General features: G+C 40.2%; 1 protein-coding gene across 1 annotated transcript in view; it reads left to right on the top strand.

The window, feature by feature from the left end:
• MDFIC2 (MyoD family inhibitor domain containing 2) overlaps window positions 1-26799 on the top strand; it is a 53370-nt gene that overhangs the window by 20556 nt on the left and 6015 nt on the right. The window contains exon 2 of the mRNA XM_073354735.1: window positions 10482-10520. Within this exon, the coding sequence (XP_073210836.1) occupies window positions 10482-10520 (39 nt within the window). The remainder of the gene's footprint in view (window positions 1-10481; window positions 10521-26799) is intronic.

The raw sequence follows: 26799 nt of genomic DNA, 5'->3' as shown, positions 1-26799 counted from the left end.
TATTATTAGACTCTAGGTTTCCTGATTCTCAGTCTCATATCTCAGTCAGGACTCCTATTTACTTCAATGGGCTTTGGATCAGGCCCTTAGTGTTTTCAGGAAGGAAAGTTTGGTTATTTTAACATGAACTGGATGAAAATACCGCCCTCTCTGGGTAGGGGATGTGTACAGGTTAGGAAAAGTCAATTTCCAACCTCTGCTGTAGCTGCACATTCTCCTCCTTGCTAATACCTCTCACTGTTTGTTTCTCTCTCTTTGTATTATTTAACTCTTGAATATTTTGTTATACAGGTTCCATAAAAAACACTATATAAAATAAGAGTCTAATCCTGCAAAAAGCTCAGCACTCATGCTTTGAATGCTGGGAAAACTGAGGGCATTCAACATCAGGCAAGAAGGACCATGTAACTGTTTGCAGAAAGGACATTTGTAGTACACACGCACACAAATATGCCCGTCAGTGAAACATACTTAACCTGCTGATTTTCAGTTACAGCATCTCTCTACATCCTCAATCCATAATGCTGTGCGCTGTGTTTGCTCTGCAGCTAAGATTATTCTAGCAGTTGCTTTGGAGGAAGGCCATCTTCATCCTCGAGGCAGTGTAAGCTCTCCTGTATCCAATGTCAACTAGCATTATTAGCATGTCTCTTTTAGCTGCTTATTCCCATTAATTTGTAATAATATACAAACCCATTCAAATAAATAATTGCACAGAGTGAATAAAAAAGCAATTTATACTGTTTTTTTATCTGCGGCAATTTTTACAAATAGTTCTTTTAAGTAGTCTTAATAGTATCTCTTTAATATTGCCATTACAATTCACCAGAGTTCAAGAGCAGAGCAAATTTACATCTGTTAAAATAATGGAATTGACACTGATATTACATCATTGCTATTTTAAATAATCATTCTTCATAATTCCAACCTATATGCCTCAAACTGAAAATAAAAGGCTTGATCCTGCTCCCACCAAAATCAATGGTAAAACTATTGACTTCCAGGGGAGCAGGGTCTAGCCCTAAATGTGGGGCCTAAATTGACCTTACAGTGTCTCTTTGGATTTGACAGTGTTCACTTATGTAGTAAAGAAGAAGAATTCTCTTCACTGAAAGAATTACTGGGTGAAATTCTATGGCTTGTGTTGTGCCATGATAGATGATCAAGTGGTCTCTTCCGGCCTTACAAATCTATGAAGCTAGGTAGACAAGTGTGAATTTCAAGAGAATAATAGTTATCTAATTTTATCCTTTTTTTTAATACAGGAAAATAGTATTTTATAGCTGTATTTTGTTTTGATTTTAATGGAATTTTGTGATTTTGCTTCTTGGTGATTTCATTGGGATTTTGTTTTAAATGAGTATAGTCTGAAATTTCACAAATTCACCTTCTCTCAGTGAAATTTCAGGAGTGTCACTGGTCATTAAGCAAATATTTACCGGTAAAAATAAAAACAAAACTAAAAAGGGGCTGAAATGAAAGATAAGGTGTTCGTGAGGGTCTTCAGTAAACCATGAATGCAGTGTCACCGTAGACAGCATAGCTTGTAAGAGGCTAGTATTATTGTTGAAGATAATGAAATGAGTTTCCACCATTTTCAGACATAAATCATACATAGGAAATGTAAAACCATAGCCCTTTCTCCGATCAGGGAAAAAAGTGAAATGATAACTTCAGGAAACCCAGTGTAGGATGATGATAATTTTCAAGACTATGTGATATTGGAGAATCATGGCTTGTGGTTAAGGTGCTGGCCTACAGGACAGATGAGCAACATGCAGTTCATGGCTCTGCCACTGACTTCCTGTGTGAGTTTGCACAAATGATTTGATCTCTCTGTGCTGCAGTTCCCATGTGTAAAATCCTCAGACCTCCATAGGCTATTTAGATTGTAAGCTCTTTGGGACTGCCTCCATCTAAGTGTATGTAGAGCACCTGGAGCTCCAATCATGGGGTCTCTAGCCTCTGTTGTTAATACTACTATTAATACAATGCCAGGTCACTCTATTTTACTAGAAAATCAAACCAATCAGGTGGTTGCTGGAGGTATTTATGTACTATAATACTGGGCATGTTAGATGTTTTTTGGGTGCCAGCTACTGAGTACCCTACAGAACTGTCTTATTAGAGCTAGTCTAATAACTAAAGTAATTTCAGTCTTATTTTATTACCACTGCATTGCCTAATATAAATAAAACAGCTACCATAGCTCAGCAACTTGGAGCCAAATTCAGATCTTGTTTACATCAGTGTGAAACCAGAGTAACTCCCTTTGTGTCTTGATGCATCACTCCAGATTTAGGTAGATGTGAGAGAGAGAACAGAATTCAGCCCTTTAATATTTTAAAATAAATAAGTAAATCCAGGAACAGGCAGGCTTCACTTTACTGCTTCACAATCCCTTCTCCCTCCCCCATGCTTCCCCCCAAAAACTATATTAAGGTTTTTTTCTGTTTCCACAGCAGGACACCTGCCATGCTGCTTATTTAGGAAAAGGAAACATTTAGCTTGGATGGTAGAACAATGTCTTAAGAGCAAAGATTATTAGGCAATGGAATGAGCTGCCTAAAGAAGAGGTTGAGGCACTGTCACTAAGAGGTGTTTAAGAAGAGGTTAGAGAAAACACCTAAGGTATTAGCCTACAGGAAAATTTCACTCCATGCAAGGGATTTAGCTAATTGACCCATGGGGTCTTTTCCAACTCCATCCACTGAGATTCTTGTTGGCATTGTTCTTCGGATTCAAAATCCGGGCTCATCCAGTTCACGCCTGTAGCACTAAGTCAACATGATGGCTAGTAGAAGCCAGCCTAAGGGCTGATGCTGACTCAGACTCAGTGAATCTGATTAGCGATGCGCCTCTTAAACAGAAGCTACTACTATAAATGGCCTTTTTGACCAATTTGCCTGTCTATTGCTTCACAGTCACACACACTGCATGCTAGTCAGAGAAAGGGGTGGGATAACTGATGGGGAAGGTGTATTATTGGCATAAATCCTTATTGCTCTGAACATAGGACAATTAGCCATTGCTTCCTGGACCTCACCGGTGAGAGGAAGAGGAACGAAATAAGTGCTTGAAATGATCTAAAAGGATGACTCTTCAGTCCTTGGTCCAAATTCTCCATTCAGTCTGGCTATTTTGTGCAGTCTTTACAGATTACATGAGGATTCCTCCTTCATACAGTTGTCTTCCCAGAAAAAATTCTGTGCCATCTATACACTTGGCTCCCAACTGGGGCATAAAGGGTGTTGCCTTAGCATTCCTACACACCAGCAATCCCCTTTTAAACCCTTGCAGGGGCATCAGAGAATGTACCCAGCAAAGTTCTGAGCTTAAACACGGTTTTTAAATGAATGAGGGGAACAGAAATTGTGGAAAATGCTCACTTATCAAAGATGTATATTGCTGTTACTGACAACTGTGTTAAGAAAAAAATAGCATGCACTTAAAGACAGCCTCTTTCTTGCTTGCTGATTTTTTTTGGAGAGAGATGATTTTTAAGAGATTATTGAGACACATTATTTAAGATATGATTTTAAGAGCCTAGTTTTCCTCTCACATTATCCATGTAATTCAGGAGTGACATTGAAATCAATGGGGTGAGGTTGGTGTGAAACCAGTTTAAATGTGACCCGTATCAAGCACCGAGGCATTTGTGAATAAAATGAATCATTCTTGTTTTGTGGGATGATGCTGATATCCATGAAGAATCAGCATACAAGGCCTGATTCTCCTCTTACTTACTCCATTGTAGATCAGGAATAACTGCATGGAGATCAGTGGAGTCATACTGGTATAAAATCAATGAAATGAAAGGAGGAGCAAGCCTATAGTGCCAGATCCTCAGCAGGTATAAATGGGTTCACCTCTGCTGAGATCAATAGGAGCAGCACCCATTTGCACCAGTTGAGGATCTGGTCCTTTATCTTTATTTTATTTACATCCTGAAGCCCTGCATGTATGTTGTTTTAGGGCATTTCCCTCATTTATAAATGACGGGGGTAGGGGTAGCTCAGTGGTTTGAGCATTGGCCTGCTAAACCCAGTGTTGTGAGTTCAATCCTTGAGGGGGCCATTTAGGGATCTGGGGAAAAATTGGGGATTGGTCCTGCTTTGAGCAGGGGGTTGGACTAGATGACCTCCTGAGGTCCCTTCCAACCCTAACTTTCTATGATTTGAGAGTAGTTATGCTATAGTCACAAAATACAGCATTCTATTGACATCACAGCCAAGAAGTAAGATTTTTTTCCACTAGCATCCAGTGACAGCTATATGGATATCATCATCAGCTGCGTAAGGCTGAAGAGCCACATCATAAATTGTATGGATTGTGCAAATTTGACCACTTCACCTGAACTGTGCCCACAAATCCGTCTCCATAGGGACTCCTTAATATTCCAAACTCTGAACAGCTTCTAAAAGCTTCCATTTCAGAAAAGAACTTTATGCTTTACCGCCCCACACTATCATTATTATCTGCATACATATGCACACAATATGTGGTGATGATATAGCCACATGAACTGCAAGACAGGATCAGATTAGTGGTCCATCTAGTCTAACATCCAGTCTCTGACAATAGCCAGTATCAGCTGCTTCAGAAGAAAGTATAAGAAACCCTGGGGTAGACAGCCATAATATCCCTGTCATAAATCATGGGAGGAGAAAAAGTGTTCAAAAAACCCCCCATCCATGAAGATTAACCTTCTGAAGTTTCTGAGAAATTCTTCCCTCTGGGCAAAGAAGTCTGTGGCTATATGGAGGAGGCATGTAAAATGGCAGCCTTAAAACCTGTCTGAACCTAAGGATTTACAGGAGAATCTGGTCTCTGTGGTTCTCACTGGCCTCTTCCTACCAGAGGTCATGTCGCCCAGGCTCCCAGTATAACTGTACATTGCCCACTCCTGGGAATGGGGAGGGTGAAAGCCACTTTTAAAGAAGAGTAAATTGTGCGCAGCTGCTCCCTGGCTCCAACTCAACAACCCCCAACAAACCTGCACTGCATTGACCAGCTGCATGACATTTGTACAGAAGGGTTTCCACAGGCTGTGGGTGGGTGGAGAATGTGTCACTTCCCTTTCTGTTGATTTCATGGCCATTCGTTGTTCCATTGCTCCCATCCACACCACACACCAGAGGACACCATGTGACCTAAATTAATTTTTGTGTGATGCCTATTTTTTCTATTAGCACTCCTTGTTGTCACCCAGTCATGATATTTACATTGATTTATCCTCAAGCACTGTGGGTGGGTTCCTCAGTAGTGTAGTCGTTTACACTATGCTTGTTACTATGATCTATAGATTCTACGCACTAAATGGTCCTGTATATTGTACCCATTTCTGACAAAAAGGACACTTTGCCATTACAGGCATATCTGCAAGGTATCGCTTTTCATATCTGTGTCCTGTGGGATCCATGCGAAAATAGAGATTATATTTATTCAGAAATTAAATTAGATTAATAATATTTAAAGTAATTTACAAATAGCAATCAACCTCTGTAATTAAGCTCAAAAGAAAAAGGACATATTAACAATTGAGTATCTCCCCTCCTCGTAAAAATTTTAATACTTCATACCTGTTAATAATCAGGAAAATAGCCCTTTCAAAAGTAGCATTTGCAGAAATTGGTAGGATCATTTTGCTAATTCTAATAGTCTTTTAATGAAATAATTTGAAATAAAAAAGCATGGAGACTGAATGCCAATGGAAACATATTGCTGATACAATAAATTGTTAATGTATTTTCTAAATGAATGATTTAAAATAGCTATTAAAGTAAAGAGAATGAGCTTATGTTTTTAGTAATGACTTTTCTTCAAAAAGAATCTGTAAATCCCTGACTGCAATTTCACATCCCAAAAGGACCAGCAGTCCTGAGACCGGTGCTTATTGCCTTTATGTTTAAAAGTAGTATACTTGATTTTATGTCATGGTTTTAAATATTTAGATTTACGGTTGTTTATGCTTTTCTATTTTAAATCAAATCCTGTTATTCTCTCTGACACACAAAAACAATGCTCTCACCCAGTGAGGTCTATTTTTGTACATATACATATATACACATAGGCAAAATAAGTACAATTTTATTCATAGGAGTGCATAATGATTCAGGCTGTGATTGTTAATAAAAATGCATTTCTAACCATCAAATTTGAGTCTATTATTCTGAGTTAATTGCATTTGCCCTAAAGAGACTTACAACTGGCTGTCAGCCTATTTGTGTCAGTTTCATTTTATTCATCAGTCAATCTTGTCTTCCCCTTTTTTGCATCCCATATATTGATCAAATAGATTTGTTAGAGTGCCTCTGCAGCTTTAAAAAAAGTTTGTGTTATACATCAAGTTTATTTGATTACTGTATTCGTTTGCATGTTATCTTAATTGATATTTCAGTAGCAAATAAGTGCCCTTTTGATGGTCCCACAAGATTTCCATTACTCCAATCCAAGTAACTAACTTGTGGATGTAATGAAGGTGGTGAGAAAAAATATAAACATGAAGCCTATTTTTTAAATGACTGTTAATCTGCAACAGTGCCATGTTTGAGCATTTTATATGACCGAAAGAGAAATAAGTACGGTATGAAACTTGATTTTTATAAACATCAGTGCTATACCAGTATCTATTATGCTGCATATAAAACCCATTAACAAAACACACACAGTTGGTAATATAAATTAAGATGAAATCAGATCTGGAACAGAGTGTTTTAAGGGCAGTGGGGAAAATGAAACAAGATTATTTAAGGCATAACACCTTGAAAAAAATTGGAGAAGCTGAAATTGAAACATGGGAGGGAAAACAGTGTGTTGCATGGGCCAAGTTGCTTGTAAGGGAGACAAAAATAGGTACAGATAATTACTAGAGCAAAAGGAAAGTGGCTAAATGGTGGTCCTTTCTTCTTCAATTAATAAGGATGTGATCCTGCTCCTAGTGAAGTCAATGGGAGTTCTGCAGTAAGTTATATAGAAAAAATCTGAGTTGAAATTTTGACCCCAGTGAAATCAATGGGAGTTTCACCATTAACTTAAATGGAGCCAAGATTTTAAACCGGTTCTTTTGCGAGGCAGAAGTGGTGCAGTCATTTTCCCATTATGAAAACCAGAGAAGCATTGTATACATTTTCATTATCGACTAGAGTGTGCAACTCTGGCTCATGTCAGTGAGCACTTAATCCCTGATCCTGAATCTGCACGGATGGACCCTGGAGTCTGCACGGATCCCTCGTAGCTTGCGGGGTTGTAGCCAGAAGCAATGCTCTGTGACTACTAGTATGAGTAAGTGCTCACTGCTGCCAACTGGGGTTACACAGTAAGTGCCCTATTGGCAAGATTTTCCAAACATCAGCTCCCGCATTCAGATCCAGATTTTTCAGAAGGGCTCAGCTGTCATTTCAGATCAAACTAATTGGCCAATTTTCAAAAATGTGGTTCATGCTGAGAGGATCTGGGGGGCGGGGGGAAAGATGTGACCATTTTAGCAAAAAGTGCATTTTTATTGAAATTTTTTGGAATTTTTGTGGCCAGCTCTACAGCTAGTCAAAACATGGGCTCAACTTTTCATGAAAACGTGTGTGAAAAACTTGTTTCTGGTTTTCAAAGAAAAATGTCAAATTAGAAATTTTTCAACCAACTTTTTTGCTGAGGTCTTTTGATAAGTTGGTCATAAGCATCACACTTCCCGTGCGAGTTAATTGGATACAGAGCACTTTTGCAAACCTGGCCTACTTGAAAATCAGACCCAGATCTGTTTTGGAAATCTGTCTGGTTTCTTTGTATTTCTTCTCTTCAGTAGTCTTTTGTGGGCATCCTCTCATAACATTTCAGACTTTTCACTCAATCTTTTCTTCAAGTGACAACAGGGATTTTAAAACTCAATGTTCTCGAAACAAAAATCAGCTCTGCTACAGTACGAAGGCGGTTAGCAACATTTCTGAGATTCAGAATGGTGTGGAATGATAGAATAGCACAGTGTTTCAAGTCAAAGTGTTACAACCAACCAGAACGCAATATAAACAGGAACAGATGAGAAAAATACAACCTCAACACCTTGGGACAACAAAGAAACAGGGAAATGATTGCCACATAAAAGACATTTCAAAGACCTCCCAGAAAATCAGGCATAAAAATCCCCAATAAAAAGGCTCAGAAAGAAAACTGTCACACCCCCTAAGCCTCAACAGACTTTAACAAGATGTTCACATGAGCCAGAGATTGTCTCCTTCGGCAAAAGACAAAAGGCACAGAAAACAATAGTGTCTAGCGTAGGATTAGGAGGCAAGAGATAGCTAAAAAGGCTTCCTTAACCTTACAATTAGAAATCCAAACTCTCTAGCCAAGAGGATAATCAGAAACATGCTGAAAACCTATGTCACAATAACTGTTGTACCTTTCTTTACTCTTTGAAAACTGATATATATATATATATTGCATCCCCTGAGAAATGCTTTGATGACGACTCGATTACAGGCAGCTCCCGCTACCAAACCACAATCCAGCACATGTGGCAGTAACATTTTGTTTCTCATAGTTCATATTTCCCTTGCCACCCACCAGACTGAAATTAGATTACCAAAACTCAGACCAACTTTCCAAACAGGACATTCCAGTAAATGTTCTGCTAAAAGCAAATTTAAACATAATGCCAACAGACAATTGGCTTATCGTGGCCCAACCCAGATACAAATACAACTCCCTCATGCCAAATACACTAAATTAAATAGATTTTTCTCTGGTTAAAATGGAAACAACTTAGCTAATATACTGGGCACACTGAGTTTTATTGGCATTACTAATGCTCTGAAGCAAGAGGGGGAGTATTGGCAAGTGTAGAAATGAGACTGAGGAAAAAAACAGGAAACTTACAGGCTGGAAAGACATTTGCGAGCCTGTCAAGTTTATCCTAGCTATTGGAGCTAACTAGTGGCCATAAACTGAATAGCTACAGAGATTTAATTATGTGCCACATAATTCACCACAGATTAAACTTTCTGGAGCTGAACTGGCATATCCAAAACGTTACTTTATAGACAGGAATTGTCCCCAGTTTACAGAAGATAAATTTGGACACAAATTTCAGAGTAACAGCCGTGTTAGTCTGTATTCGCAAAAAGAAAAGGAGTATTTGTGGCACCTTAGAGACTAACCAATTTATTAGAGCATAAGCTTTCGTGAGCTACAGCTCACTTCCTCAGATGCATATCGTGGAAACTGCAGCAGGCTTTATATATACACAGAGAATATGAAACAATACCTACTCCCACCCCACTGTCCTGCTGGTAATAGCTTATCTAAAGTGATCATCAGGTGGGCCATTTCCAGCACAAATCCAGGTTTTCTCACCCTCCACCCCCCCACACAAATTCACTCTCCTGCTGGTGATAGCTCATCCAAAGTGACAACTCTTTACACAATGTGCATGACAATCAAGTTGGGCTATTTCTTGCAGCCAACTTGATTGTCATGCACATTGTGTAAAGAGTTGTCACTTTGGATGGGCTATCACCAGCAGGAGAGTGAATTTGTGTGGGGGGGTGGAGGGTGAGAAAACCTGGATTTGTGCTGGAAATGGCCCACCTGATGATCACTTTAGATAAGCTATTACCAGCAGGACAGTGGGGTGGGAGTAGGTATTGTTTCATATTCTCTGTGTATATATAAAGCCTGCTGCAGTTTCCACGATATGCATCTGAGGAAGTGAGCTGTAGCTCACGAAAGCTTATGCTCTAATAAATTGGTTAGTCTCTAAGGTGCCACAAGTACTCCTTTTCTTTTTGGACACAAAGAAATTGAATAAATAGCCCAGGTTCATTTAACCTAGGAGGAAATTTCAGAGTTTAAGACATCATAATTCTCAATTGTACTTTTAAGACAACTCTCAGTATCCATTTGGAAATGGACTTCGCTACGTAATCCTTTGCTAGATACACTCTTGTTTAAACCATCTTGGAGTCACTGAGGAAGGAAAGTCACCTTTTCACACTCATTCCTTACCTGCTGCTCATGGCGGTTCCTCTCTCCAGCTCCCTGCGATCCCAATGCATATGCAGAGTATTAGAGCAGGTGCTCTGGGCACATACCATTTCATTCTGCCTAGCTATACTCCATCTCAAAAGGTGCAACTGAGAAAGATATTCCTCTTGCTGACCTGGCCTACATTTTTGTACAGTGTTGTAGTGTGGGGGGTTAAACACGTCTGCAAAGCTCTTTGTTTTCCACTGGTGCGTGAAATGATCCCTCTGTAGGTAAAGTGCTCTGGGACCAGCCTACAAAGAGCAATTGAGCACATTCTGATCAATGGGAATTCTGCACATATGGTATGCCAGGGGTACGAAAGAGGACTCTGTCTCTTCAATTAAAATAGTAGGGCTTTAGGATACATACACTGGTTTTCCAAAATACTGATATCCAGGCCATACTAGTGCTGCTACAAAATCCAGCCTCACGATGCTGTTTGTTTAATTCTTGTTTTTCAGAATTGGCCAGTCCTATCTTACAACCTCTTGGAGACTCAGGTAAGCTTCCCCACCTATCTGAGCTACCCCTTTCTGTGAGGAATATTAAATGATGTTACGATAATTATAACTATTTATATAGCACCTGTCATGCAGAAGAAAGAATTATATATAATTTAGTATGCGTAGGGAACCTGGTCTCCATCTCGGTTGGCTTTACTTATTGATCTGTCATCTGAGTCAGGTTTCAGCCCATCTCTAGAAGGTGTGTGCATATTCATTAGAACCAGCAACAGTTTAAGATGTGTAAAATAATATATCCAACTCAGAACTAAGAGGGGAATGTATGTAGGCCACCATACAGTGTATTTATGTCAGTTGTTTGCAATATTGTTGTAGCTATGTTGGTCCCAGGATATGAGAGAGACAAGGTAGGTGAGATAACACCTTTTATTAGACCGTTGGTCCAGTAAAAGATATTATCTCACCCACTTTACCTTAGTTGGGCACTTTGCTTGGATGCCGAGGTTAAACCCTTTTTCTCTTGTGAATATTGCAACGGTACCTTTTGACAGATGGTTTGATAAATAGCCACAAGGATCAGAATGTGAGCTGCATGAAACCAGCTTGTTTCAGTTTGCAGAATTTCAGCTGCCGAAACCCAGCGGTTTACTTTGGGTTGATGCAAAGCTGAGACTTCCGGGCAACTCTCACTGGCTGCCTAATGAATCTTGCTGGTTTTTTGCTTAAGTCAGAATTTAACTACTTCTTATCCCAAAAGATCTCACCTCTGCCCTACCTTTATTTATCTGCTGGAGTGGAAAGGATTGCAAAAGAACGCCCCTCACATCTGGCCACTTCTTGCTGCTTTAGGGGACTCTCTACCCCTTTAATCCAATTTAAGGCTCCTTGAAGGAGTGGGATGTCTGCCTGCTTATCCTCTCCCCATTCAGCAGCAGCAGGATTGGGAATTGTCCATCCAATCCCTCTACTTCTGTAATAGCCTTCAGCATGAGATGCGTCAGACAAAGCTGGCTATTGAGGCCTTTAAGATCACTGCCATGACTCACTCCACCCCACTCCTGACCTGACCTTCTCTGTGTTTCTGCATTAGATTGTGAGCTTATAAGATTCCGCACCAAGGACATTTGGGGATGTTATAAAAACAAGCTGCTTACAGCAAGCACCACATCATCTAACATATTTGTAAAGCATCAGGAATACTTCTGGCACTCAATAAACAAACCATACTAGTAATCATTGGAATTGGTCTCAGAATGTCCTGATATTGCATTGAATTGAGCTGAATACAATAGCTCTGTGCTGCATTTTTTATTGTTCCCCTCAGCCCCCACTGATTGAAGTTGCTTTGATCAGAAACTAATTAGCAGGAAGCTCATTGAGGGTTAGTTGGGCAAGGTCAAGACTACATTAATCTGTGCCGCTAAACCACGATGAGGCAAATCATTCAGTGTAACTAAGAAGTAATTCAGACTGCACTTTTGGCATTTTTCCCCCCTCTTTTGTTCTGTCAGTCTGAAGAGAACAGCTCGTGTGCTGTAATTTAGAATAGAGCTTTTTTAAAGCTTTCACTCAGGAAAAGCTTCTGGAGCTCTGGGGGTATAGCTTAGCTCAGAGAAATAGAAAGAAAGCAAGTTTGCATTGACAGCTTGATCCCAGAGAGAGGTGGCTGCCTGCTTGTCTAACAGGTCCTTTGGGTCTGGATGAGGCAGAGACAGAGGAGCAGTCATATTAAGTGAACGTGTGCTGCCAATGTTAAAGGAACAATTACCATTATTCTGCATAGTTCACTGTTTGCTTCTGCTATTTCCTTCAATAAAACCTCTTTTCACTTGCCAATTGGAGCTTGTCATGTAACAATATTTCTCATGCACAATACACATACTGAAATGCCCTTGTGTTTTTAATACATTTATAGTGGTTAACAATAGTGGTATAGTGACAGAAAAAACGTACTTGCTTTGAATACAGAATAGATTCAAAGAGGAATAAACCAAGGGCCCTGTTCTGAAAGGATTAATGCCAGACTTAGGGCTGGATATTTGCCTGATTTTGGTGTAAAAGTGGTGGCACCTCTTTCATTTAGTTGATGTCTAAATATTCATCTCCAAGGTCCAGGCTGTGACTTTCTTACTCCCATTGGGAAGGAGTTACTCACATGAGTCTTCAGTGGTGACTTCAGTGCATCTACTCATGTGGATCATCGGTTCATGTTAGATTCACAGTTAGGTTCCAGATTGGATTATATCTTTCAGACATAGTCTTATAATACATCCATAAAATGGTGAACAAGTCCTAAGGGTGACAGAGGAAGAGTGGCATCAAAATAAGTGAACAAGGAATACCGATGCTGGGATGCATGTTGACAAACTTGAGTGTGTCTGATTCTGTTCTGTGTGGGTATCTAAGATGTGGAATAGGCTTCAGAGGAAGATTGTGAAATCCTCATCATTGGAGGTTTTTAAGAACAGGTTGGACAAACACCTGTGTGGGATGGTCTAGGTTTACTTGGTCCTACTGCAGCCAGGAGAGGCTGGACCTGATGACAACTCAAGATCCCTTCCAACCCGATATTTCTATGATTATGTTTATATGGTGGAGACTTGCCCTTAGTAACAGTGTCAATGTATTAATAAAACAATGTCCATTTTTGACTCCTCTATTCTGATCAGAAATTTTATTTTGGAAACTTGATCATATTGGTAGATCGTCTAACTTGGGGTGAACAATGAACCCTGAGAAGAATGCAGGAAAACTGAATTAACATAGCTTTTGCTTCTGCAGCATTGCTACAATTTCAAAGGATTTTTTAAAAACAAAACAAGCTGAGCAATACAGATAGAAAGATGCATCGTACTCTTAAGCTTCACAAGCTGCAGTGAAGAATACTGTGAATGAGACATTTTCAGTTATTCTTTAACTGTAATAAATAACAACAACGGCTCCCTGGTGGCTTTGCCACAAACTCCATGTGGGGGACAGCACATAGCTGCACTACTGCACGAGTACCCAGGGAAGCATACTGTGACTCCAAATCCACCTCTTGGTTTTCCCCGCTCCAAAAAAGGAGACCGACTTGGCCTCAGCCCTATATTCAGTGCAGTGTATGTCCCCTGGCATACTGGTGTAGCGGTGCTGTCTGGTAGATTTATGGGGCGGTGCCTGCCAGCCCACTCCCCGACCCACTTATGTGCGGGTGTAATAGTGGTTTTGACCACGCTGCTGCCCACAATATGGGTAGCCAGGTCCGGAGAGTGAGGACTGCTTCATGACCTCTTTCTCCACTGCGCTGGTGCCCAGGATAGGCCACAACATGCCCCATTAATAAGAATAAATATAAATCCAAAACCTCAGTTCTCTGTTCAGAAGAGGGAGGATGGTGTTGTGGTTTCAAGCAAAGGCTCGGGTTGATACGTACTTGATCTGAACTGGTTCAATCATCCCTCGAGGCAAAAAGATCAGAAAAATGCACTGTAAGAAAAAAACACTAACCACAACTAATAACAGGACAGCTTCTTTACAAAAGCCCTGTGGGACTGCAGCCCAGAACATAGCAGCTTTGCCATTTAGGAGATCCAAGCTGCAGCTTAACTTCAGGCTCCGAAACAGAGATATAGCTTCTAGGAGTCTCCGAAAGGGGACTCACTTTCTCAAGTGCAGAAAGAGTCATGGCATGATACCAGTGTGCCTTGGCCACAGACAGGAGGGAATCAATTAAAAACAGGGGGGAAAAGATTAGCTATCACAAAGGTGAAATGCCACAAAGACCTGCTGCTCTCTGCACCAGCCCCAAATTAGAATTATTTGCTTATTTTTTAAACTGAAAGAAACATAGATGTTGCTTAATAGACAAATTGGAGAACAAGATCCCTACCCGAAAGACCAAGCAAGATAGTTTTAATTAATTATTAATTATTATTATTGTGTACTATGGTAGCACCTGGAGCCCCAATCAAGGACCAGGACTCCATTGTGCTAGGCCCTGTACAAACATGGAATAGAAAGATTGTCCCTGCCCCAAAGAGCTTATCTGCTTCTCAAGACTTAGCAAATAGAAAAGTTCACCCAGATTTTCTTGCCACCAGCTGAACCAAACAGAATATAAAGTACAAAAATAAAAGGTCGGAGGGGGTCTTGAGGTGGCCAGATACATTGTTATGAGGAAGAGCTTATAGTCAGAAACCTCAGGCCATCACCACAACCACCAAAATGTACAATGCAAACCAAAAAGAAATCTGGTAGGAATTGGAGATGGGCCTGAACCAGAATTCTGGACTAGAACCTCCACACAGTGTAGAGGTTCTGATCCAGAAACAAAACTCTGTGGCTCAGGCCCAAGTATATGTGATTGCATAGCGTTGGACCCAAACGACCAACTTTTCAAACATGTTTCAGAGTAACAGCCGTGTTAGTCTGTATTCGCAAAAAGAAAAGGAGTACTTGTGGCACCTTAGAGACTAACCAATTTATTTGAGCATAAGCTTTCATGAGCTACAGCTCACTTCATTCGATGCATACTGTGGAAACTTCAGAAGACATTATATACACAGAGACAATGAAACAATACCTCCTCCCACCCCACTCTCCTGCTGGTAATAGCTTATCTAAAGTGATCACTCTCCTTAATGTGTATGATAATCAAGTTGGGCCATTTCCAGCACAAATCCAGGTTTTCTCCCCCCCCCTCTCCCCCCCCCCACACACACAAACTCACTCTCCTGCTGGTAATAGCCCATCCAAAGTGACCACTCTCTTTACAATGTGTATGATAATCAAGGTGGGCCATTTCCAGCACAAATCCAGGTTTTCTCACACACACCCCTTTTTTCCAAAAACCACACACACAAACTCACTCTCCTGCTGGTAATAGTTCATCCAAAGTGACCACTCTCCCTACAATGTGCATGATAATCAAGGTGGGCCATTTCCAGCACAAATCCAGGTTTTCTCACCCCACCCCCCCACACACACACAAACTCACTCTCCTGCTGGTAATAGCTCATCCAAACCGACCACTCTCCTTACAATGTGTATGATAATCAAGGTGGGCCATTTCCAGCATAAATCCAAGTTTAACCAGAATGTCTTGGGGGGGGGGGAGGGTAGGAAAAAACAAGGGGAAATAGGCTACCTTACATAATGACTTAGCCACTCCCAGTCTCTATTTAAGCCTAAATTAATAGTATCCAATTTGCAAATGAATTCCAATTCAGAAGTTTCTCGCTGGAGTCTGGATTTGAAGTTTTTTTGTTTTAAGATAGCGACCTTCATGTCTGTAATTGCGTGACCAGAGAGATTGAAGTGTTCTCCGACTGGTTTATGATTGGTTAGTCTCTAAGATGCCACAAGTACTCCTTTTCAAACATGATCATCACTGATGTACTTTCAACCCCCACCCCACCCCCAAATTGGCATACATAATTGAATGACTGTCTGCATGAGCCATTTCCCTGATTGCATAAATATCTGGTCACTTATTTTGGTGCAAGCCTGGGAACTAAATACTTTGAAAATCTGACACACATGCACGTAGTCAGAGTCACACACTGCAAATGCATTTGACTGTTTTGCCCAGATCTTTATTCTGAAGACAAATTACACCTAAAAACTGAACTGTATAAGCTAGGTAATGTAATAGGGGTGTTTTGGGATTAACACATCCAAAAATATTCTATAAAAAACTTGGTCAAACTTCTTTCAAGGTCCGTTACAACTACAGTTCTCTTTCGTGTAAGAAAACAAAATAGACACACACTGTTCCTTCCAAGCATGGTTCAAAGCATCTTTAAATTCAGCTTCTTTTTTTTTCAGGCTGAGCAGCCTTACTTTTTATAGTTAAAAGTAATTTTAAAGCAAAAAAAGGAACATAAACAATATACACTGACTCTTGACACTCCATTGCTTTCTTAACCTAGAATAATAAAAATTTGCAAATGAACAAAAGAGTGGGAGGAAGATATCTAATTTACAATGTTTTTGAGATAAAGAACACTACAAAAAAAGATCAATGTGAATAATAAAGCATTGTTAACTGAGTCATGACATTTCTATTCTCAGTGAAGATTTGAACAGTAGAACTCTGCAAATGAGCACCTTATGCCATTTTCAAAGTGGGAGGAAGATGTATAATTATAATTTTTAAAGTGAAGAGAATTAAAAAAAACGCTGTGAAAAAGTTTATTGAAAAACATATCGACATATCAATATGACATAAATTACTTTAATTTTATTAAACTAGGAGGGGGGAAAACTCTCTCTCTCTCTTTTTTTTTTTTTTTTAAGACTGGTTGCAGAATATGTTCCTTGAAAAGAAATTGCTTTATGAAAAAACTCTTTTGCTAAGATGAAACAGCACAGCACTGAATGTCAGCACTACCATATATTTATTCTGTAACTCTTCCAACAGCTGAGATCTATAAAAGAAACATATTTTCAAAACAGTTTTAACCTCCATTGTCTTGATCACTTGCATTAACATTTTTCATGTCACCTACTGAAATCCCTAAAAGGAACCTTTTATTCAGTCAAAATTAACAAATCTATTTTTAAAAAACAGCCACTGAAGCATCAGAAAGACATAAGGTTGTGTATTTTATTTGACATATATTTTCAGCTGTCTCTCTCGTTTGTAGGATGAGAGCAACATTTTATACTGATGTTATCAACTCTGGGGAGGAGGGTGATTTTGAGAGTGAGGAAAACAAAGTCTGCTCCCTCTGCATGTGTGCCTTAAATTAAGAATAAAAATATAGTGTTGATCAGATCCCTCGGATGGAGCCTTTTACTGTCTTGGCATTCATGAAGCTGGGAGCCAGCTGTAAAATGATAGTTTGGGCCTAATTTTATGGTTAGATATATGCACATGGCTCCCATTTACATCAAAGGGAGTTGCACACATGACCAGAATTTGACCTTCACCTCTTCCATCTTTAAGCCTGCACAGAGCCAGAGTAAATAGGCTAAGTGCAGGCAATTTAATGGAGTTAGGGACATAGGCCAGGATTTTCGAAGTGAGTAGTGATTTTGGGTGCTCAACTGGAGAAATCTCAGCGGATGGGTGCACAGCACTTTCTGAAAATCAGACCCCTTTGATGTATCATTTTGGACACTCAAAATCACGAATCACTTTGAAAATCTGCGACATAGAATCTATTCCCAGTACAAGAGCAAGGTGCAAGGAAACCCCTTCCAGACTATTAGTTCCAATCTCTGGACTGGCTTGGCAGCCCTGCCAAACCCCTATTAACTGGCTCCTTCAGCCCACTGGAACTGTATATGCCCGTGCCAGCATAGGCAGAGCTACTGTGGAGTACAGTGCAGTAGCAGTAGCCCCCTGTTGTATCGTAGCTCTCATTGTGACTCCTGCATAGTATCATGTGCCAATTGGTGAATTTCACCCTTTGGACCAGATTCTGCCACCTTTACTCACCTAGAATTGTACATTATTTCTTGATTAGTCCCATTGACTTCAGGATAGCAGTAAGTCAATATTAGTGTAAGGATAGCAGAATAAATATTCATATAGCATGGATAGCCATGAAGGTATATGACAGAGGTGGCCAAACTGTGGCTCACAAGCCATATTTGGCTCTTTTACCATTGAAGTGTGGCTCACAGAGCCTTCCCTCCACCCCCATTCTCCACCTACCAGACGGGGGAGAAGCTCGGGACCTCTGCCTTGCAGGGGGGTAGGCCTGATCCTGAAAAGACCTTGTCATCAAATCACACTGCATAAAATTAAGCACATGCATAATAAGCCTCTGCTAGATAAGGGCCAGGGAGAGGGGGAAAGGATATATTATAAAGAGTGATCCATCTGAGCCATGGTGCACAAGTATTTGGTACTAACCCAGTTGACTTTCCTCTTTATTTTCTGTCTATATCCATCTATTCCTCACACATTTTTTGCATTCTGCATTTGCCTCCCTCCTGTTTCTGTGCCCAGCTGTTCTCGCTTCCTGAATCTACGTCGGTAAAGGGAAGTAAATTAAACCTTTCATTGAACAGATTTCAATATTAAAAAAAAAATCCCAAACCCTCAATTTCATTCATCACATTAAAATTCAAAATGAATAAAAAATGTTGAAGGTGGAAAAAGGTTGGCGGGAGGGGCATATTTTTCTTATTTCAAAACCAGTTAAAGTTACATCCATATATTGGCTTAATTAATTTTTATAATATCTGGTATAATTTGTAAGAAGTATTAATGGAACTGGATGGGAAGTGGTCAATCAACGCATTCCTGTCAGACTTTAGGATCTGGGCCAAAATGTTTGGCCAGCCCTGTGATAGACTTATAATGAGTCAATAGAGGACTTTACAGTCTATCGGGTCACTGATTGATGAACTAAGAATTTACGTGATGGGGTCAAAAATCCCCCCTACAGAGATCACACCATTAGCTTTGCCCTTCCAACAGCAAAAAACAGTAAACCCAAGCTTCTGTGAATTACTAATCCATCATCATAAATCAGAAGAGAGAAGCTTGCACAATTTCATGATGCCATGAGAAGCCCAACATGTATTTACAGCCTTGCTTCCATGCTGCAAAAATAAGCCATTTCTAAATCCCTTGTATCCTAAAGCCTGAGCCGAGTAAAATATGGTCGGCATGAGACACTAAAAATGGCCATGAATATACTCTTCTCTAATAGATGGGTTTAGAACAGTTGCAGCTCTCTCTCCCACCTTCTTTGAAATTAATCAGAACAGTTCTGTTAAGGTGTGTTCCCTCAAAGTATTCACAGTGGCAATGAGTAAACAGGGAATGATCTTGTGCAAGATATGGAATTTCAGAGTTCTTAATGCACCAAAATACTGTGAGATTTAAAGGACCATAACAACAGGACCTCCTTACCTAAGGTCTTGTTGCTGAGGGGGAGTTTGCTTGCTAGCCAGCCTTTAGACTGCACTGGGGGGAGATGATGCCCATCCAGCACAGAAGGGGAGGAGTTCCATACAACTGCCCCTGCAGTGACTGGCCCCTGAAAGACTTCAGAGATAATGGGCCTGCTCCTCTAGACCCCCAGAAGACCTGCCACAGCAGGTAAGATATGGAGGCGGGGGCTTGGTGACAGAATTTCAGGACTTCCCCCATCTCCCCTTAAAGGCTTCTTTGCTAAACATTTCAGAACCTCAAGTGAAGTTCACTAGTGTTTGGAACTGGAGATGTGTGATGTTTAGATTCTTGGTAAGACTCCATAGCCTTCCCATATTCTCACTGTAATCCTGTGGACTCTCCTCCTTTCCCAACCTTCAAATTCCCTGTACCTCTGAAAGGCAGTGGCATGCCTGCTTCCTACAATCCTCTATACCCACTCTTCATTTTGAATTCTTTTCCTTATTATTATGGGGTTGGTTTTGCTTCCTTTCCAAACAAGAAAAGCAGAAAAATAGGATAACAAAACAGGATGCACTTTCCTTTTAAAAATCCCCCAACAACCACACTTGCTTCCTCCCACCTTGACATAACAACCTTCAGAATAAACTATTGGCATTAAGCAACTTGACTGATTCATGTGCGGAACCACATTTTATTATGGTGTCTCTCTGTGCTGTGTTGCATTTTTTCCGCGACCAAGACAGCTGCACAAGTTCCCTCCCTCTCTAAGCTCTTCCCATTGTAATTCTGAACCCTGCTGACCATCCAGGTAAGATTCAGCCCTCGAAACAGTATGACACTGAACAAAATTACTGCCTAAATTTCACCTCCCACTTTCATCACAACACAAACCATGTGTGTTAGGCTGGTGGGAAAACTGACCCACCTGAAGTCAGTTAAAAGAGCTAGAAAGTTCCACCTTTTCACACGGCAACACAAAACTTGGCTTTTGGTTTTACTTTTGCTGTGATTCTATTCAAGCCAAATGAGCTGAGTTCAAAACATTAAAAATACAAGAAGTATTTTCCTTCCGGTCCAATGTAGTCCTGCCTACTTCATCAAGGGACTGAATGGACATGGCACATAGCTATTACAGTGATGGGTGCATGATAAATTAGACAGACAGAATGACAGAGGTATATGAAATAATGGGATAAAGAAGATCAGCCACGCATTCCCTTTTTACCTTTTCTCCTGATACAAGAACATGGTGACTCTCGATAAAATTAAAAAGCAATATTTTTTAAATTGATGGAAAGTTTTTCATATAATACACAATTAACCAGTGGAACTCTTTGCCACATGATATTAAGGCAAAGATCTTAGTCTGGTTCTAAAAAGGATTGGACATTCATAGGGATATTAAAAATAACATAAGCTTTAATATTAAAAATGTATGAGAGATTTCAACCCTTATGCGTCAGGACTTAGGCCAACCACTAACTTCCTGGGCTTAGGAAGAAATTTGCTCCATATGGATGTTATTGCAAGATTGTACATTGGTGGTGGGGGCAGTTAACACCTTCCTCTGAAGCTTCTGGTACAGTATATGGCTGCACAGACTGACCTGATGAGGTATATGAGTAGACAGAGATTTCTTCATTAGGGTGCATTTCTCCCCCTCCCCGCCCCTTGATTTTTTTCAGTGGATAGTTTGTTGAAGTCGATCTGACTGTTAAAAACACAGGCATATATGAGTATATGATAGCTATGCTACACACATATTTAGAAGGTAACAATGGGGTTTGAACCTCCTGCCAATCTCTAATTGTAAGGGGTTTTTTATATTCACATTTCAAATTGATAATAAATAATATCCACTGTACATAATATATTTTAAAGATTATTTGGCTTCATTTATTTTTCCAAGCACTAACCCTATTACTGACCATTATAGTATCAAACTATTAAAAAAATGCTAACACCTTTTTTATGCTGGTCTAGCATAATCTTTATTTCTTTAGACACTTTGTGCAAACATTAAATTGATAAAAGACATAATGCAGATAGACCCATAGCTGAACTTAAGGTAATTACATAAAAATGAAATGGAGACCTATAACGGTACACTGCATTCTCCCCTATTGCACTGTTTTCTGGAAGCAAGGATCCTGCTTGTCATAGCAAGTTGCTTGCTATGGTGATTGTGCCATGACTCGATCTAGCTGTACAAGACAAGTATAACATTACTTAGGGGGAGATTTTCAAACTAAGAGTCTGACCCCAAAAATGTACTGTATTTTCAAAGATGTACTATTCTTCAAAAAACAGAGGAGTCCTTGCATGGTATCTGTCAAGGTTCCTCCCCCACTCTGAACTCTAGGGTACAGATGTGGGGACCTGCATGAAAAACCTCCTAAGCTTATCTTTACCAGCTTAGGTCAAAACTTCCCCAAGGTACAAAATATTCCACCCGTTGTCCTTGGACTGGCCGCTACCACCACCAAACTAATACTGGTTACTGGGGAAGAGCTGTTTGGAAACGTCTTTCCCCCCAAAATACTTCCCAAAACCTTGCACCCCACTTCCTGGACAAGGCTTGGTAAAAAGCTTCATCAATTTGCCTAGGTGACTACAGACCCAGACCCTTGGATCTTAAGAACAATGAACAATCCTCCCAACACTTGCACCCCCCCTTTCTTGGGAAATGTTGGATAAAAAGCATCACCAATTTGCATAGGTGACCACAGACCCAAACCCTTGAATCTGAGAACAATGAAAAAGCATTCAGTTTTCTTACAAGAAGACTTTTAATAAAAATAGAAGTAAATAGAAATAAAGAAATCCCCCCTGTAAAATCAGGATGGTAGATACCTCACAGGGTAATTAGATTCAAAACATAGAGAACCCCTCTAGGTAAAACCTTAAGTTACAAAAAAGATACACAGACAGAAATAGTTATTCTATTCAGCACAGTTCTTTTCTCAGCCATTTAAAGAAATCATAATCTAACACGTACCTAGCTAGATTACTTACTAAAAGTTCTAAGACTCCATTCCTGGTCTATCCCCGGCAAAGACAGAATATAGACAGACACACAGACCCTTTGTTTCTCTCCCTCCTCCCAGCTTTTGAAAGTATCTTGTCTCCTCATTGGTCATTTTGGTCAGATGCCAAAGTGAGGTTATCTTTAGCTTCTTAACCCTTTACAGGTGAGAGCAGCTTTCCCCTGGCCAGGAGGGATTTCAAAGGGGTTTACCCTTCCCTTTATATTTATGACAGTATCTTTTGTTACTCTTTTGTTTGACAGTGTTGTACTGAAAAATTCAGGTTGCATCTATGCCTTTATATTTCTGGTTTTGATTTCTCTTCAACAGCACTTGAAGGATAAAACTTGACTTGAAACATGAATACTAGCCGTCTAGTGGATACAATAAATGTTAAACTGGCACTTATTGACTATTTCCATCTGATTTTTCAGTCTAGGTCCATTGAAGGAATAAGTGTATTGTGAGGGTGACTGCATTGTTACATAACATGGCAAAGTGAGCACTTGACATATTTGTTTAGTTATTAAAAGTAAAACCCTGCTCAGTTTTTAGGGGCACATTTTGAAAGGGTCCAATTCTCAACCTCTCCTCTATATTTGCAATCAAACACTAGTTTGTGATCACCAACAAATGCTGGTGCAAATGATAGAAATCAAAATTCTAACAAGTCTCAGTCTTGCAAGAAGCTCTGCATAGGATGGACTCCTGGGTCTGCACATTCTGAAATCAGTGAGTCTCAGAGTGGGTATGGAGGGGTCTGCCCATATGGATCTGTTTGCAGGGTTGGGGACTGAGGGACCTGTGACAGTGAATGTCTTTTACACCCACAAATCAGGTCGTTGTCTAAATTCTATCCCTTGGGCCTGCAGTTGGTCATGCCCATCAACTGAGGGAGAAACATTGATGGTGTCTGATTACAGGCCTTCTTTTGAAAACTGGGATTTCAAGTGAGAATTTGTTTTAGAAGATGCCATAGATTCAAATGAAACAAAATGTACTTTAATGTAAGAGAGTCAATATTTGTTCAGTTGTAGGTGGGTCTATCATCAGCAACTCGTACAAATATAATGTAATGATAGCTAGCTAGCTAGCTAGATACACAAGCATATGTACCTACATCCACATTTTCAAATCTATATCTGTATCTATATCTGCACACCTACATTATAGTTTTAACAAGATGTATATGGTAGTAAACCAACCTGCTTCTTGAACTACTTGTAACTGGGATTAACATCAGTTGAAACAAAATATGACCTGAGGGAAAAAGTCACTGATTCTAAGTTTGATTTAAATCAATGGGAGTGTTGCCTTTAACTTTTGTGGAAGCACAATCAGGCTGCTGGTGTAGAGACTTCCATATTTGCCTGTAACATTTCCACTTTCCTGAAAAATGTTCTAACATTTCAGAACATGTCTAAAGCTAAATTCTGCCCTCAGATACACCCATGCAACTCCAGTTTAGGTCAACACACTGGACACCAGAGAGTACTTAGCATGGTACTTATCAACTAATATTGAGGTGAACGTCTTTTATTTGCTTTGTCAGATAACTATGATGTGGACTATGCAATAAAATGTGTACCAGAGAAAAGTTTACCAATACGTTCAAAGTAAATTGCTTCCTCCAGAGATCTGATACCTCTATTTGTGCATCCTCTTTTTTCTTAAGCCTATCCCTACTTGGAGATGCTACACAGTACAGTGTCATCAAATACAAATGGCAGAGAAATTTGTGATTAGTCCCTCATCTATGTAAGGTGGAAAATGCCAGTTCGTGCACTTGTAAATACACTCCAAGATTGACAATTTTATTGCATTCTGGGCTGGCCGGGCTGGACAATGAATCAATATATGTTTGATTTTATGTGGCTGGTGTGAAAGAGATAGTTACCTTCAGAAAGGATATATTATGAAACTAGCAAAATCCAACTTCTGCTCTGCCACTGATGCAGCCTTCATTGCCCACTTGTTACATTTTCAAACAAGACCTCCCCTGTGCTGCCCCTCACACTTCGGGAGGAGCTCCCCCTAAACACCTGCAAAGCTATCTCATTGTTCTTCCTCAAATCCCTCCTTAAAGTTTTCTTTTGCCTTGGTGCCTATAAAAAACTTGACAACAGCTAAGCAGCGGGTGTGCTGTGAGCACTCTCTAGTGTGATGATCAATACTACCTTATTGTTTCCTTGTGCTCCTTTGTCTGGCTGTATTCACCAGCTGTCTCTTGTTGTTTGCTTGAATTGTAAGCCCTTTGGAGCAGAGAGCGTCTTTTTGTTCTGTGTTTCTATGATGCCTAGCATGATGGAATGGGATGCACAGCAGAAAAGAGGGGAATGGGGGTTAACATGAAGTCATGGGGGAAAATGGGGGACGCGGGAACGGGTGAAGGAGAGAATGAGGGGAACAAAGAATCTCTGAGGGGAGGGAGATTGGGGAAACATGGTATGGGGAAAGGGGGGCACATAGAGCCCATGGCATGGAGGGAAGTGGGAATGGGGTACACACAGAGCAGCTGGTATGGGGAGAAGAATAGGGGATCCTGGGTATGTCAGGAGGGGGCAATGAGGGGCACATGGAAACTCTGGCAGAGAGGCGATGGGAGGGAGTTGCAGGAAGTTCCTGAAATGGAGGGGGATGGGAAGGTGGCATACGGGAAACTTGGTGGGGGGAATGAAGGGAAGCCAGGAGCTACAGAAGCTGTGGAGCATGCACCCCCTAGTGATAATAAAAATAGTTTTACTAACAATAGCTCTGTTCCCTTAGAAGCCTACGTGGACACAGGAGGGATTTTCACTCCAGCATTTCTTCGTAGCATCCCTTGTCTTCTTTTAAAAAAAGAACTCTTTAAAAAATGGCTCAAAGTTAAAAAGTAAAATATACAGCCCCGTACTTCAACTGTATATTCTCTCCGTGTTCTTATACTTCACTAACCTCTAGCCAACTTTTTGGTCTCTGCCAATTACTTTGTGTACAGGCAATTTAAATTACATGCAGTCTGACTATGTGTGATAATTTAAACCGATTGTTAATTAATTCTGTAAGTAAATAGCTACTGCAATCTCTATAATCATCAAGGTTTCTCTAGCTATCAACCTTTTTCTTAGCTGCTCTTTATTATACAGTATGGAGCAAAAGTATGTGGGGGGGAAATGATATGCATGATCTCTTGCTGGGTCCTTGCCACAGAAGGCAGCCCCGCTTCTTGAAAACCTTTACGGCTCTTCTTAGAATTAAATGTTTGCAAAACTGAGCTGTTTGTAAAGATTGATTTTCTGTATATAGCTTAAGAGGAAGCATATCATGAGATTTAGGTTAGATAAAAAGTAAGGCTCTGTGTGATGTGAGGTGCCAGTGTTAATCAACTGGAGATAAGAGTTGATGAGGTTATATCATCCCAGTACCAGTGAGACTGGCTATTAGTTATGTTTCTTGGCCTCTCGGTCACTTTGGAGAGCATGTTTACTAGTGCTTGAGAGATTCCTCAAGGTTAGACTGAGCTCAAAATTCTCTTAAACCATTCCCTAATTGGTCCTTAAAATTAAGATCTATTTGGAAAGTCATAATTTCCCCCCTGGTTTTTAAGCTGCATCTCTCACATTACTATAGCATGTGAATCAAACTATCTTTTAGTCACTATAACTAGGACATCCAAGGCCAACAGTGCAAATGAAAACGAAGTCCTGAAACAAGGTGTAAGGGTCCTAATCAGAGACCATCTGGCTCTCTTGGCAACAAAATTGTGAGCCATTGCGAAAGAACAATCATAGAATCATAGGATATCAGGGTTGGAAGGGACCTCAGGAGGTCATCTAGTCCAACCCCCTGCTCAAAGCAGGATCAATCCCCAATTTTTGCCCCAGACCCCTAAATGGCCCCCTCAAGGATTGAACTCACAACCCTGGGTTGTGATCCATGCTGTCCCACCTGCACACAGGTACCACCTACATGCAGTTGTACATCATGTAGCTGGCTGCCAGTCTAAAAAAAACAGTGATGCAACTGAAAAATAGTAAGATAACTTTTTTGCCTCCTAGTCTACGACCAAGAATTATAGCAGCAATGGCTAGCATGCCACTCCAATTTGGTTCTATTTGAATTAAAGTCTCTGCTGTTTAGCCTCGTTTGATCATGCCCCATTGAAGTCGATGGTAGTTTTTCCACTGAATTCTCTGGGTGTAGGAGAATATCTTTAACTGTAAGCCTGCAAACCCTTCCTTTTTGAATATACTTATCTCAGGCAAATAGTCCCATTTAAGTCATTGGGACAACTATGATGAGTAAGGCCACGGCTGGGGAGTCAGGGTTTATAAACAAGTAAGGGTTTACAAGTAAGTAAGGGTTTATAAACAAGGGTTTATAGGATTCCCACAGTGGGAAATTCTGAAAATGTTGTTCCTTTGGTCCACTGGCTTAGTACTACATGTAGACCTTTTATTTCCTTCCCCCA

This window comes from Lepidochelys kempii, chromosome 7, assembly GCF_965140265.1.
Source record: "Lepidochelys kempii isolate rLepKem1 chromosome 7, rLepKem1.hap2, whole genome shotgun sequence".
NCBI lineage: Eukaryota > Metazoa > Chordata > Testudines > Cheloniidae > Lepidochelys > Lepidochelys kempii.
The sequence above is the reverse complement of the archived record's forward strand: the minus strand, read 5'-3'. Positions and strand labels throughout refer to the sequence as shown.